The sequence below is a fragment of the Barbus barbus genome (assembly GCF_936440315.1).
Source record: "Barbus barbus genome assembly, chromosome: 16".
Classification (NCBI taxonomy): domain Eukaryota; kingdom Metazoa; phylum Chordata; class Actinopteri; order Cypriniformes; family Cyprinidae; genus Barbus; species Barbus barbus.
The window spans coordinates 7881359-7897287 of NC_136744.1; the positions used below are offsets into that span (position 1 = coordinate 7881359).

Genomic DNA, 15929 nt, shown 5'->3' on the forward strand with positions numbered 1-15929 from the left:
TTTATATGCACCGAGCAGGTTTTGACACTGCATACAGATGAGTTCAGTCTTAGTCAGCCATAGAAAATAAAACTACCAGGTTGGGGCAACCCCTATAACGCCTTTCAAAGGCAGCTAAGCATGCAGACAGAATGCAGACCACTGCGGTTAGACTCAACCTCAGCATGCAGAAGCCGTCAGGGTTCATGCGAATCGAGAGAGAGATTGTTTTCAGGGAAAAACTACAGGAATAGAAAAGGTGGCTTGTGTGTGTGTGACTTTAAGAGCTAATGCATAAGTGTTGCAAAACAGCTCCAGTTTTTTTTTCTCAATGAAAACCACGGACTACATTCCAACGTTTGTTTTTTTCCAAAATTATTTTATTGGGAGAACTACAAAAATGTACAGTACAAAGTTAAGTCACACGCAATTTGTAGTGAACTGACTCCCCGAAAAACAAATGTTACAAATCCTGTTCTTTTTGTATTTTATTACATTCAAAAAAGCTTTACTTCTAAAAGTAGTCAAAAAAAGGTACATAGTGCGAATCCCCTGTACCTACTATGTACAAATTAAATGTGTTCAAACTCTTCCCCGTCCAGCAAGTTTGGAAGATTCAGACCATTACCATATCATAGGAAAGCAAGAGAACAAACAAAAAGGCAAAACAATGCAAGGAATAGGAGTAATAGAAAAAATACAACTCAGATTGTTGCTCCAAGTCTCTATCTCTCTCCTTTGATAAGTGGTAACAACCTTCCAAGAAGTTTAAATTACAAACTACATTCATTTCCTCTTGTTGTAAAACAATAACATGTATGAAAATACTTTATTTGGTTAATCATAAGGCAATGTAAGATGGTGAATCCCCACAGGCACTAGGCAGTAATACTGGGGCTCTGGTCTGCTACATTCTCACGCACGTGGCTGCCGTGCATTGTATAGATATACGTATATAAAAAAATAAAATACTTTTTGGTTAACCGATTTACTTGGGATCTTTGAAATCAGATTTCTATGAAAATGTAAGGCTAGTACATGTTCGGACGGTCCTCTGCCAACCAGTTTATACCTTCTACAGACAAACCTAAAGGGACTCCAAACTGACAAAAACTAAAAAAACTTCTGAAAAGTAACATCCCAACAAACAGCAAAAATCACACAAACTTTTTTTTTTTAATGAACGTAAACAAGGAAACAAAATTAATGAAATAAATATCACATACAATCTCTTAAATTAAGATTTTTTTTTTTTTTACTCATTTACAATAAAATAAAGTGAAGTTACAAAAAGAGACCAAACAAAAATATATATTACTGTGAAAAGAACATACACTCCACTTTATGTAGATTAATAATGGCGATCATAATTTAAACATAAAAGAATATAGATCTATTGCTTCATCATACTCGATAAATACAGTATGGACATAATTAACAATGTAGCCTATACTTTTCACAAGATAAAATAAATAAGTTAAATAGTTCATAGCCAGTTAAGCACTGCTATGTAATCACTCGTATCAGCAAAAAAAAAAAAAAAAAATATATATATATTCAACCATCAGCAGTGATTTCCCAACAAGCCAAACGAGAGAGCTTCAAACTGCACAAACCAACCAAACCACTGGGTGGCGCCGCGAAACTGGATACACTTTTGGAATGAATGCACATACTTTGAAAACTAGTATACTTTTCGTCAAGGCATATTCTTGGCAAGGATGAAGGAAAATCTGAAACCGCTCTGTCTTTCACGTTCACAAGTCTTTTGTACAAAAATCTGGAAAGTAAGTGGTCCAAAAAGACCAAGAGAATGCAACAAACTGCACCGGTGGAATGCCTTCAAAGCAGTTCAAACAGACTAATGCCATGTCGAACAAATCCATCTCCCTCGATATTAAAGTCTATTGCTCAACTATGTATCTATCAGGAGACTCCTCCGCTATCGAGTCCACTACGACAACAAAAAAAAAGCGGTTTAATCATCGGAAATCGACAGCCTGCTGAAGATTGGCAAACGCCTTCCGCCGTCCAGACTGGGAGACTCAGAGCCGCTGAGACTTCCGGAGGAGCTGAGCGAGCCGCTGGCGTAGCTCTCCCGGTCAGAGATGCTGTCAGGCGGGCTGGGGGGCGAGTCGAACACCGGCGACTCTGACAGGCGCTGGAGGGACTGCATGTGGCCGAGGCCGTCGCCCATGTTGACCTGAAGGTTTGCGTAATAACCGTTGTGCGTGTGCACGGCCAGCGGCGCGAGCAGGGCTTTGAGGTCTTGGCCGGTGAAAGAGAAGGCACTGTTTCCGAGGCACCGAGCGTCTTCGTAGAAGCTCGCGGCGCAGGAGGAGCCGCTGGAGGGAGGCGGAGTGCGCGACGTGGGGCTCTCGAGGAGGGGCGAGTCGAGTCCGTGGTGGTGGTGGTGGCTGGAGAAACCCGAGAAGCTGAGGCTGTGGTGGAGTTTCGGTCGGTGCTGGTGCTGGTGCTGCTGTCCGTAGCCGCTCACCGACTCGCACCGAGCGGGCTTGGCGGACTCTCCCTGCACGCTGTTGGCGTTGCTCGGCGCCGGTCTGCGCTCGTCGGCGTTGTGGATGAAGTGGCACCGCGGGCCATATGGGCAGAAGCCTATGGTGTGGAAAGTGCGACAGGGCTCGGTTTTGTACTTGGGGTGGCGAGACAGGCTTCTCAGCTCGTGGTAGCCGTGCGCAAACTGGCACTTCTCGCCGTACTTGCAAGCGCCGTTTTCCTCGAAGGGCCTGCAGAGCTCCGTCTTGTAGCGGGTGGAGTTGATCTGCGAGCCCGGCTTCTGCTGCAGCTGCTGGGCGCTCTCGCTGTAGGCGCGGTCGCGGAACTTGTTCTCCTTGTTCATGATGGCGTTCTCCTTCATGCTGCTGCTGCTGTAGGAGCTGGCGGGGTACTTGTTGCCGTTTGTCATGGACTCCATGTTGCTGGTGGAGTTTCGACGGAAGAATCCTGACGCGTACGAGTTGCAGTTGTTGGTGCTGCTGCTGGAGGTTGTTACCGGGGCCCCGACTGCTTTCTTATCCAGCATGCTGTTAATGTGAATAGCGTTCATGTTGAGGCTCTTCTCCTGCTGTGCAGAGGAAGAAAGAGGAGAAACACAGTTACAATCAATGCAAAGTAGTTACAAAAGTATTTATGCACTCGTTTGGGCCATGCATTAACTTAGTAAAGTTCCAGCAAATATAAGCAGCAAGCTTGTTTGTTAAATCAGCAAAGTACCTTGTACAGCATGTCGATGTCGTAGAAAGCGGACAGGATGGTCGCAGACATTTCTGTTTCTTCAGAAGAAGACAGTAGCAGATTATCTCTCATTTGAGGACCGACCTGGAGCCTTTGGATGCGAAGGCGTTTAGTTTGCCACTGGCTTAGAGTTTGTGCAAAAGATACGGAACAAAAAAGGCTAGTCTCAGAAGTGCTCTGAAACTCAGAGAGGGAAGGCTGAGTTCCTCGTTGTGTTGTCAGTCTTCTACCACCGCGCAGTGCCGAGCCAGAACAGTAAAGAGTCTACTTTACTCTCCCGCACATATAAGCTTGAGGACAGCGCGTAAAGACGAGGAGGAGGAGGAATTTACTGCGAAAGTTGCCTCAAAGTTACGCCCTGCTTTTCAAGTGTCGCCGGGACTGTGGAGCTGATTGGTCGCTTTCTGCACCCCTCCTGCGGCGTACGCACTCATTCAATGCACCTCTCCAACACTGAACAACTTGCAAGATGAACTCAGTGCAATCAACATCTAGTTCTAAAACAAGAGTAAATAAGAATAAATACTTCAGAAATAATATATAAATACTAATACATTGCATTTTTCACGCGTTTAGGTTTTAGGACAACTTTGATCAAAGGTCTTGATCCACTGACTAGTGTGATATGATATGATATATATATCATAAGTTTTTATCATGCAGACACGCACGGTATTGACACTTGGCGTGCACGAGATTAATTAGCTCGAGGCTGACCAGCTCTGATATCAGGAAATGTTTAGTGGGCGAGTACGATTGCATAATCGAGACCGAGAGGCCAAACTTTGAAGTTGTGCCAGATCTGATACACAGAGTGAGAAAATATGACACTTATCTGCATCTTACGTTTTCCTCTGCTTATCTTTCCCTGTATAAATAAAGTGCATTTTAGACTGGGAAATGCATTTTTTTTTTATTAAAAAAACCTTTTTTTTTTTTTTTTGCATTGTGACATTAATTTAGAAAATATAGACATACGAAACCTAAAAGTTTCAAAAAGTAATGAAATCCTTCAAGAAACTCAAACTCTAATAAAAACGATACAATACTGCCCCCTAACGGTCTCAACGCCTATCGTCGAAAAAAAGGGCTTGAGCGCCACCTACAGGCAAAAAAATATAACAGGCCGAAAATAGATTTCACTTCACATTCCCTCTTTTTTCCTCTTTCAGTTCCCATTGCATATCTCAGCAGTACTCTTGTATTACAATTCCTTTTTTTATGGTTTCAGTGAAGCACATTTATACATAAATGAAAACCCCCTCCTGATCCTGGTGAGGAGAACGGTATGTATTATTTTACTCACCCTGTGTGTGTGTGTGTGTGTGTGTGTGAAAGGCTGCTGACATTCCAAAACATTACATCATTTTACAGTAAAAGGGTAACATTGCTACTACAGCCCCTGAAGGCAGCCCAGCTGTCTACTTAGCAAACGGACACCAGACGGTTTTGCTCAGATTGCATAACATACACAGGAGGAGCAACCAAACCATTTCTTTAACTAAAAACAGTTAAGCTATGCATTAAAAATACAACAGCTTGCTCAAATACCACAAGGTGTGATACTGAAACCACAGCTGAGGAGAATAAAACCTCTCACATTCTCAGTATCGCAAAGACACATTTCTGTACAAAAGTAATCCAACAGTTAAATGAACGTAATAAACTTTATTTGAATTAAAAAAGCATGTGGTCATGCCTGCATGCAATTCAGCTCTTAAACAGGAAAACCCACTGTGAGATTAAAATAGGTTCATAATGCATGACCCCTTTCACTTTCTCTATCTTTCACAGTCATCTAAGTGTATCTAGAAGATTCTGAGCGAGTGACGTTCTCTCTTTCAGCAGCGATATCTTGGCATACTCGATGGTGGCTGAAAACTGGGGCAGTGCAGGGAGGGCTTTCATCGAACTCTGAGCCGCCAGTGCATTGCTCTTTGCGATGCTGATAGCCGGTCCAGTTCTGCAGCGCTTACATCAGGTGAATGTGTCACTTTTAGGAGGGCAGAGAGATGTCTGTGCAACATCCGTGTCCATAACAAAGGCTCTGCCCACAGGTTAATATCTCCCTTCACAAAGAGGAACTCCTCATCCTGGAAAAAAGAAGACAATAAGAAGAACCTACTTATTTAAACTAGATTTTCTGAAGACAAAGTGAGCAGGGCATTGACAATGGAGACACTGGGTGCTTCCAGGGAATTGCTATGCAGTTGATAAAGTGTTCTGAGTGATTTTTAGTTCTTTGATATGCTGTAGGGATTTCTAGGGTGTTAAAAAGTGAATGCCTAGTGGCCTATTTTAATAGACAGGTCATATAAAGTGCAACAGTTGGGTTCTGGAACTAAAAATCCAATTTATAGATGTTAAACTGTAACTTATACACTTTAAAGACAGAATCACTTTGAGCAGTGAGGTTGTAAATCAATGGTATATGCTTTTGTTGAAGCCGGCAGTACCTTATTTCAACTTTTTTTTTAAATAATCATATTGAATAGAAGAATTCCTGGTGGAAAAACTACATTACCCATGATTCTGCAGGAAAAAACTCCACCAATCAGAGAATTGCAGCAAGCAATTCACAAAAGAATACTTTAGCATCCATTATGACTTACTTTAGTCAGTCTCCATATGCTCTCAATCTACTTCAATATTTGTATATTAAAGCATAGTTTGCAATAAACAAAATATATTGTTTCTATTATGCTTTATGGGATTGTAGTCCTTTCCTCATTAAAGCTGTTAAGAATCCAATATTTAAATAATTTTTTAGCTTCAAATCCAAGTTTGTAATGTTGTGATTCACCTTGTAATTCAACAACAAATACTTTTTTTTTTTTTTATTCCAATGGGAAAAATGAATGGGAATATATTTCCAGAATCAAGGCTGCTAAAAAATATAGGTCCATCAATGTAAGTCTATGGGGTTTTCCACACAATTTTATCACCTGCTATGTGAAACTTAAACATTTCACAGTTTTGAAAAGTAATAGCACACCTCTTCACAATAAGTTGCCACATTTTTGTGTCATGATTCTGATGTAATTTGGGGCTGTAGAACAAACGAGGGATGAATCTACTGGCAAACTTTAAAAAGCTCCCAAATATGAGCAAAATCAGTGATGCATTAAAAAAAAATTACACAAGGAAAAAAGCAAAAGTGCTCCTTACCAAGTCCAGTGACTCTTCACACCCTGTATCCGATTGTTCATCTCCCAGGAGCCATTGTATCAGGTTCACCATTCCATCAGCCACCTGGTTCCACATCTGGAACAGCTGGCACAAAAGACCCACCCCCATCTCCAGGGCAACCGAAGGAGAGACGGCACCCGTGGAAACACCTAGAAATGCAGCAGAACACAGAAGTCTGACAAATATTCCCTGATGTAACAGAATTCAGCGAAACGAATGATTCTGGGACACACGTATGGAAAGTTTAAATAGATCAATTTAATGAGCCACGTCAATCTTAGTCTGGTTTCTTTTCGTCTCCAAGGCATTACTGGGTTCAGGCAATGGAGGTGGTGCTTTGCCACAATGCAATCTGCTCCCAATCAGAGACTTGCCAGAGCGTTGGATGTAAAGCAAAAGCCTGAGATTGATGCCTCGCTCTCTTTTTGTTTTCTAGACAGCATGTTTCCATCTTCGTCTGGCATGGAACCCATTTGAGAGAAATAAAACTATAACTCAGAAGCAAAACGCGCACAATGGAAACCACAACGTGCCGTATGCACGAGTGCAGGCATTCGAGACGGGTCGTTTTTGACTCAACGGCTGGGAAGTTGGGTCTAAGAATAGATTTAGACGTGAGATAAGGGAAGTGAGAAAAGATCTAAGTACGCATAAGAAGACACAACAACACTGACGCCCATTCAGGCCGTCGACCTCCCTTTGGCTTTAACGACCCCAGTTGTTCATGCATCAAAGCAGTAACGTGAGAGATCTGGTGCAGTTTGTTTTGAACTCCGGTTTCCCTCCATCACCCCCCTTCCTAATCAGAATCTGACATGCAAATTACTAAGGCGACTTCAAAAGTCACCAGGACTTGCCAGTCAAAACCAAAAGAGAGAGAACAAGAGCAAAGCAACACCTTAAAGGCTGCCCAACCATTCACCCCTCCCCCAAAAGAAACTCTGGGAAAGCAACCTCTACGCAGATCGGCTTTCTGAGGCAAACTTAAGTAGAAGGCCACAGGCAGATGTTACAAGAACGTGGAAAGATGTCGATTGTGTAGACTCGGATGGTGACACGGTCCTTTCTCTCTGTGATGTGTTGGGGCGCCCCATCTCTTGCTTTACCGGAGTCTGATGTCAGAGGTGCTTTTCATCCCCATGGGCTTTGGTGCTGGACGCCATCCAAGGCCGAACAAAAAAACGGCACCCAGACATTAAGAAATAATAGGAAACTCAAGCTCTTTCCATTCCCTTTTCTGTCTTTAGCACTTCAATAACATGATTTCACAATCTCTTCAGTGCTTATTCAACAGGATGTTCTGTTCGCATCTGCAAGAGCGAGTGTTTTCCGGTGTTATTTTTATGGAGAATTCCAAATTTAAAGGCTGAAAATGTACGCTCTCATTAAACATTTTTACTTTTGGGAGTACAACAGCTTGTCACTTGTGCAGTACCCTTAAAAGGGCAACTTTGTACATTTTTATGATACCTTATTGTACCTTTTTGTACCGTTAACGATCATAGTAGCACCTTACGGGTACATATTACTACTCTAAGGTACTATTGTGCACCTTTTATTGGTAGATAAAGTACAAAGTTGTCCTTTTACCACTTCTGTATTTTCATTATGTTTCTAATGGTGTATGCAGCAGTGTGTTCAAGGCCTTTCTTCTCTTAAAGGGATAGTTTATCCAAAAACTACAATTCTTGTGCGCAAAATTGGAATATCGCATAAAACATTTGTGAATAAGCACCGTTTCCAACCAACAAGTCACTTTCTGATAAACTGCCACTATATATATCACTAAGAAAAGTAGGAGAAGCCACTGAATATTATTTGTATATACAGTATAATAAATGACTTGTGCCTCAGAGCGAGCAGATGAAAACAAATGCTGTCATTGCTGTTTGGGAACGCCGTTGTCTAAGACAGTTCTGGGAGGAATACAGACATACTTTGATGAGAGACAGAACATTTCAGATGCTGTGGAACGAGATCGGTCAGGTTTTGCCGTCCCATAGCGCAAGGTTACATAACTTTTTTTGATGTGCATGGAGGAATTTGTTCGGCATAAAGTTAACATCTCCCATTATTCGCATTAACCCTTTTTCAAAAACCACCTCAAAAACTTTTTAGCGAATTAAGGGATTCTAATTTGAAATTTGCCATTTCCATCACTCGTTTCTTATGTGATTCTTCAAAATGCGCATAAAAACAGGGTGATGGAAACATAGCTACTGAGACATTCCTCAACATGTATTCTTTTATGTCCCACAGAAGAACAAAAATTCACACAGGTCTGGAACGAAAACATGGTAACAGAATCTTGGCTCAACTATAAGTTAAAGTGAAAAAACTTCTAGATCTTGGCTGCAGATGTGACAGCAGAAATGTTTGTGAGGTGTTTCGGGGCACTTCGCCCAGCCGGTTTGTGTCTAGGCGCACACAGTTGTGCAGAGATTCCAGAAGGAAGAGGAGGGCAGTTTCATTCCCGTAATCGATCTGTGGGAGTCGCGGGACTGGAACTAATTAAAAAACTTTCTGAATAATGAGAGCAAGAAGAGCTTTAGTGTGTGGCAAATCTGGGATGTGAGCGAGCGCAGCTGGGCGAGTGTCGGGTGTCGGGCGTGAGCGAGGGAGGGAGGGAGAGGTGGTGGTGGGCGAGCAGGAAGATGGGCTGGATGAATGAGACGACTTCTCCAAATCCTTATTTATCATGATGCAACAGGGGTCTCAGGGTTTGACCACTTTATCCCAATAAACTAGACGACTAAACAAACCTAAAAATGGAAATTCTGTCATCATTTACTCACTCTCATATTGTTCCAAACCTGTATGACATACAATGGGACACAAAATATTACTTTCTGAAGAATACCATGGCTGCTTTTCGTAGTATAATGAAAGTGAAAGAGGATGGGTGCTGCCTAGCTCCAGAAGAACAAAAAAAGCATCATAAATGTATTCACATGACGGCAAGTCTTCAGAAGCCCTATGATAACCTTTTGTGCTCCACAGAAGAAAGTCATACAGGTTTGGAAAGAAATACATACAGAAATTTAAATTCTGTATACACACACAGTCTTACTTACCAAGGTAAATAAAATGTTCAATCGAAGGCACAGAGCTTGTATGTGGCGAGAGATTTCAGCGCATGTGGGAATGACCACATGTGCATCACTGCACGCTCTCTCACATACATATTTGGACACACACCCAGAACAAGGTGCAAGAAGTCTGCGGTCAGGAAGTGTTGGTGTAGGCGAGAGTGGTGTCAAGGTGCAAAAACACACACACTTTTACAGCTCTAACTTCCTTCAGAGATCTATGAGAACCAAGGAACTAGAGGAGACTTGAACCCAAACACATGTACACACGCAGACATTCTCTTCTGACACGCACAAACTAGATAGACAGACAATCCCATAAACTACAGACAGACTGACAATAAGTATAAATACCCTTATATTTGTGCAGTTTTTGTGATCTAATATTTTGAATGATACTGTTGCAGTGTAATGAGTTTTTTTTGTCAAAAGCAGAAGCTGAAACTGATATCGGTTGACAAAAAAAATCACAATCTCTGTCAGCTCCTGTTGGGAGAGCAAGAGACCATTAACTGCATACCTTAAACCTACATTTGATTTTCAGTGCAGCTTACTTTTATGATCATGGCCCTGGATATTCAGCAGGCCAGCAGAATCAGGTGAAACGCTGGAGTCGGATATCATCTGACACATTTATGCCAAAACTAAGACATCTGCTAGAGTTCTTTAGTGTCCCTTACATCAGCCTAACCTGTCTAATGGGAGTGTTACAGTATCACCCAGGTGTCTGCTGGTTAAAAGGCCTGGCGCACGGTCACATGACCCTAAGACTGATGGGAAAAAGACTCCGTAACGTATGTGGTACCTCAGAATCCTTAGAATTCTTCCTGTGCCAATAGACAGTAGCTGCCCATATTTTCAGAGGCCTTGGTTCAGGAAGCATTTATCCTATTCATTTTTCTTTCTTGGGATTTCCATGGATCTAATACAGATTCTGTACAGGAGTTCAGCAATTAAATATAATTAAATAATTATAATAATATTAATTTGTTGAAATTGTACAATCTCAGAGCTCATTGAAAGTTTCTATGATTTATATAACTAAAAATCAGTTTCTTTATGGAGAAAACAGGATTTTAGTTCAAGAACATGTTTAAGCTCTACATACAAGCTAAAATGATTGACGGCCAATATGCCTAAACTACTAGTGCAAAAGAGCTCTGCTTTAATGATTCAGCACCTTTGAGCTACACTATGGGTTTAACGGATGGATGATCCACGGATCAGTTCAGACCTCGTCTTGTAATCCATTATGACTACAGGACATCTACTGCTAAAGACATTACACGCACAACACTGGAGTTGGACATTAGCTGACTGGTGAGAACATCCTCAAAACGAAACCAGACGCGCCAAGAACAATACCAACTGGAGTAATGCGAGCAACAAATGTTTAAGGTTTTTCAAAAGGGTTGAATTGATGTTGTACTTGGATATAACATGGGGGGAAAAAGCTTTGCAATTTACATGTAATAACAGTAATAATGCTTTATATTTAAACATGGCAAGTAAAAACACGATTCGGTAGTGGAACAAGAAGGAGCATTATTATGGTGATTCACATTATGACGACAACAATAATACACCAAGGCAACATAATTAATGGTTCTTGGTTTAGGGATTCGAACAAACCTTTAACCCTAAGCAATAAACTATGCATCCCACACCGTTTGAACATGAGTAATGCCTCAAATCACGCGTTTTGTTGACTAGAGGTTATTTCTAAGCGATCCGAATGTGATTTTTGCCTGGCAGAGGAAAAACGGCCAACAAAAAAGTCTCTTTAATGCTGTATACTTGCATATTACAGAGTTTATTTGTTTTTTTGACTTGGGCCAGTAAGCAACACCTTAGCAACTACTCATCACCAAATATTTACACTTGTTCAAGGCTACGTCTCTGTAACCGAGGCAAACCAGTCCCGAAAAAAAAAACTTGGCAAACACAAGCGAAAAGCGCTGAGCATTTCGGGGACAGTAATTACATTTGAAATGCTTGAACACTCCCGAGTTCCCCCCGTGAGAATATGGTCCTATTCCGTCTTAATGCTGTTATCAGATGTACCTCTCACCCTTTTAAAAGCCTTGTTAAGTGATGCCAGGGGTTCTGATTTCCAACCTAATTTGTATTGAGATAGCAGAGGAATAAAAGTGTCTAATTGAATTCGGTCCCGTGTACTGCACAAAGACTTCACTGTCATGGTGAAACGAAAGAGGGCCAAGTACAAAGCCAGAAATGTGATTACAGTGCATGTTATCATGAGATCACGTTAGAGTTGCTTCATATATATCTGAACTGTTTCATCTGAGTTAAGTTTCTTTCTAAAACTAGAAGTCTGTTTCAAAATAACATACCAATTTTTTCACCATCAACATTTTAGGATAAAAATTACATGTTCAGTAAAGTTCAAAAGTTTGGGGCTGGAAAGATTTTAATTAAATGTTTTTGAAAATAGTCTCTCATGTTAACCAAGGCTGCATTTATCTGATCAAAAATACAGTAAAAACATAATATTGTGATATATTATTACAATTTAAAATATTTTTTTTTCTATTTGAAAATATTTTAAAATGCAATTTATTCCTGTGATGCAAAGCTCAATTCAGAATCACATGACAGAAATCATTCTTATTTGTTGATTTGCATATATTTGCAAACATTTCCTAATTATTATCAAAATTGAAAAGAGTTGTTCTGCTTAATATTTATGTGGAAACTGTGAAGCTTTTTAATTATTATCATTTATTTATTAATTTTTGGAAAACTTGTAAAAGTTTATACTGTCACATTTGATCAATTTAAATTGCCCTAAAAATAATAATAAAAAAACCTTATTGACCCCAAACTGTTGAACAGTAGAGTTTTATAATGTAATAAATTATAATATAATATAATGCATTAATAAATGTCATTCCAAAATTAATAGCACCAAATTAACATGTTAAATCAACAGGCCTAAATATAATATATAAAATTATACACAAAATTATAAAATATAAAAGTTATACACTTGTGCGCAGTGGCATATTTGTACTTTAAAAATTAATTTGTCATTTGGGAACATTTGCAGCTAGCCATTCACTAAACACAAAATAAACCCAATATTTTGTGATAATAACTGGCTGATCAAAGTTGAGAGACAATAATTACCACCTAATGTAATAATTATACAGTTCAACGATCATTATACAAAAACATTTTCAAAATGCAGTGATTGACCAATCAGAGTCAAGTATTCCAGCCAGTCATGTATATGAGATCATAAAAACTGCATGCGTAACAATTTTACATCTTATTTAGATCAATTGCAGCAGCTGTCACTGCTTGAAACTTCATGTCAGCTGCTCAAAACCAGTAACCAGTAATTGTGGGTTGGCGACAAGAGAAGGCACAAAGAATTGTGTGACAAGGCTTTCTCAGACTCTCCCCCCACCCTACTTTAGTTTTTCTTGCCCATGTGAAGCAGGATTATCAGCGTGTCAGAGATTGTGGTAATGATGTGGTTTTGATGCGACTGATTTATGGGACAGAGGTGCTGCTCTTCTCTGCATCGCTGACACACATGCCTCCATTTCAAAGGTGCAGGCCTGCCGTTCACCGCCTCTCCTCCACACCTCTCCTCTGTCGCTCAGTCAGGCGAGCTCGTAAACAACACTGACCTGACCTTCCCCCATCCCTCAGAAACACTCTTTAAAACATCTCCCCTTTCAACAATCTTCATCTGATCTCCTGAGTGCGTGTTGTTCTGTGTATCTGTCCTGTGTAGGCCATGTCTCCACTGTTTTAAATCAATGTTCTGGGTTCAATACAAGCACAGAAATTGCACCTACAACTTCTTCCTTAGAAAAAATCAGCACAGAAATGCACTCACGATGGAAGTGTTTAAAAATATGCAGCTTGCATTTTCTTTGAAGTACTCCTGTTGATTCGAAGTTGCAAAATCTGTTTTGTTAGAGCTGTAAAAGATGACTAAATCATTCTTTAAGAGGTGAAATTACTTTGAGGAACTTTTGGTATGTGTTACAGATGTCAGTCCTGTAAATGAGTGAGCTTTCGCTCATGTAAACTGTCCCTTTCAAGTGTTCTTGGTTTTACGTGGCCATGACACTGAAATATTGAATATTTCTTTGCACAGACCAGGTTAGCAAGTGACTTTACCATGCTATAGTTTCATGCAAACACTTAAAGTTCAAGTATTGTGGCTATATTTCATAAGCTGTGTATATTTTAATGTTTATTGCCTGTGCACTTGTGTTGTGCTACTGTAACCATATATATATATAGACACAGTATCTCACAGAAGTGAGTACACACCTCACATTTTTGTAAATATTTTATTACATCTTTTCATGTGACAACACTGAGGAAATGACACTTTGCTACAATGTAAAGTAGTGAGTGTACAGCTTGTATAACAGTGTAAATTTGCTGTCGCCTCAAAATAACTCAACACACAGCTATTAATGTCTAAACCGCTTGGCCACAAAAGTGAGTACGCCCCTAAGTGAAAATGTCCAAATTGGGCCCAATTAGCCATTTTCTCTCCCCGGTGTCATGTGACTCATTAGTGTTACAAGGTCTCAGGTGTGAATGGGGAGCAGGTGTGTTAAATTTGGTGTTATCGCTCTCACTCTCTCATACTGGTCACTGGAAGTTCAACATGGCACCTCATGCAAATAACTCTCTGAGGATCTGAAAAAAAGTATTGTTGCTCGACATAAAGATGGCGTAGGCTATAAGAAGATTGCCAAGACCCTGAAATTGAGCTGCAGCATGGTGGCCAAGACCATACTGCGGTTTAACAGGACAGGTTCCACTCAGAACAGGCCTCGCCATGGTCGACCAAAGAAGTTGAGTGCACGTGCTCAGCGTCATATCCAGATGTTGTGTTTGGGAAATAAACGTATGAGTGCTGCCAGCATTGCTGCAGAGGTTGAAGAGGTGGGGGGTCAGCCTGTCAGTGCTCAGACCATATGCCGCACACTGCATCAAATTGGTCTGCATGGCTGTCATCCCAGAAGGAAGCCTCTTCTAAAGATGATGCACAAGAAAGCCCGCAAACAGTTTGCTGAAGACAAGCAGACTAAGGACATGGATTATTGGAACCATGTCATGTGGTCTGATGAGACCAAGATAAACGTATTTGGTTCAGATGGTGTCAAGCCTGTGTGGCGGCAACCAGGTGAGGAGTACAAAGACAAGTGTGTCTTGCCTACAGTTAAGCATGGTGGTGGGAGTGGCATGGTCTGGGGCTGCATGAGTGCTGCCAGCACTGGGGGGCTACAGTTCATTGAGGGAACCATGAATGTCAACATGTACTGTGACGTACTGAAGCAGAGACTGGGCCGCAGGGCAGTATTCCAACATGATAACGACCCCAAACACACCTCCAAGACGACCACTGCCTTGCTAAAGAAGCTGAGGGTAAAGGTGATGGACTGGCCAAGCATGTCTCCAGACCTAAACCCTACTGAGCATCTGTGGGGCATCCTCAAACGGAAGGTGTAGAAGCACAAGGTCTCTAACATCCACCAGCTCCGTGATGTCGTCATGGAGGAGTGGAAGAGGACTCCAGTGGCAACCTGTGAAGCTCTGGTGAAGTCCATGCCCAAGAGGGTTATGGAAGTGCTGGAAAATAATGGTGGCCACACAAAATTTTGATACTTTGGGCCCAATTTGGACATTTTCACTTAGCGGTGTACTCACTTTTGTGGCCAGCGGTTTGGACATTAATGGCTGTGTGTTGAGTTATTTTGAGGGGACAGCAAATTTACACTGTTATACAAGCTGTACACTCACTACTTTACATTGTAGCAAAGTGTCATTTCTTCAATATTTACAAAAATGTGAGGGGTGTACTCACTTCTGTGAGATACTGTATATATGTACTGTATATATATGACACATGTATGTATAAGTATACTGTATGTACAGTCATGGCCAAAAATATCGGCACCCTTGGTAAATATGATCAAAGGCGTCTGTGAAAATTTATCTGCATTGTTAATCATTTTGATCTTTTATTTTAAAAATTCACAAAAATCTAACCTTTCATTGGATAATGAGAATTTAAAATGGGGGGAAATATCATTATGAAATAAATATTTTTCTCTAATACACATTGGCCACAAGTAACGGCACCCTTTTCTTCAATACTTGTTGAAACCTCCATTTGCCAGTTTAACAGCTCTAAATTTTCTCCTATAATGCCTGATGAGGTTAGAGAACACCTGACGAGATCAGAGACCATTCCTTAATCCAGAATCACTCCAGACCCTTCAGATTCCCAGCTCCATGTTGGTGGTGCTTCTCTTCAGTTCACCCCACTCATTTTCTACAGGGTTCAGGTCAGAGGACTGGAATGGCCATAGCAGAAGCTTGGTTTTGTGTCCAGTGACCCATTTTTGTGTTGTTTTT

At 40.9% G+C, this 15929-nt stretch overlaps 1 protein-coding gene and 1 pseudogene across 2 annotated transcripts in view; both read right to left on the bottom strand.

Annotated features, from left to right (window-relative positions):
• Positions 1-326: 326 nt before the first annotated feature.
• LOC306882691 (mRNA decay activator protein ZFP36L2-like) lies at positions 327-3847 on the bottom strand. Its single transcript, XM_079437520.1, has 2 exons — positions 3214-3847; positions 327-3064 (listed from the first exon to the last, which is right to left on the bottom strand). The coding sequence occupies exons 1-2, from the start codon at positions 3304-3306 to the stop codon at positions 1958-1960; spliced, it is 1200 nt and encodes a 399-aa protein (XP_079293646.1). The 5' UTR covers positions 3307-3847; the 3' UTR covers positions 327-1957.
• Positions 3848-4183: 336 nt separating this feature from the next.
• Positions 4184-15929, bottom strand: part of LOC306882157 (tRNA (32-2'-O)-methyltransferase regulator THADA-like) — a 95577-nt pseudogene continuing 83831 nt past the window's right edge. The window contains exons 32-33 of the transcript XR_013785903.1: positions 6403-6572; positions 4184-5327 (exon numbers count right to left, since the gene is read on the bottom strand). The product of XR_013785903.1 is annotated as a tRNA (32-2'-O)-methyltransferase regulator THADA-like (transcript). The remainder of the gene's footprint in view (positions 5328-6402; positions 6573-15929) is intronic.

Coding starts and splice junctions, on each gene's coding strand:
- LOC306882691 (XM_079437520.1), bottom strand. CDS start 3,306: ATGAGAGATAATCTGCTACTGTCTTCTTCTGAAGAAACAGAAATGTCT. Junction 3,065..3,213: donor ACATCGACATGCTGTACAAG/GTACTTTGCTGA, acceptor TCCTCTGCACAG/CAGGAGAAGAGCCTCAACAT.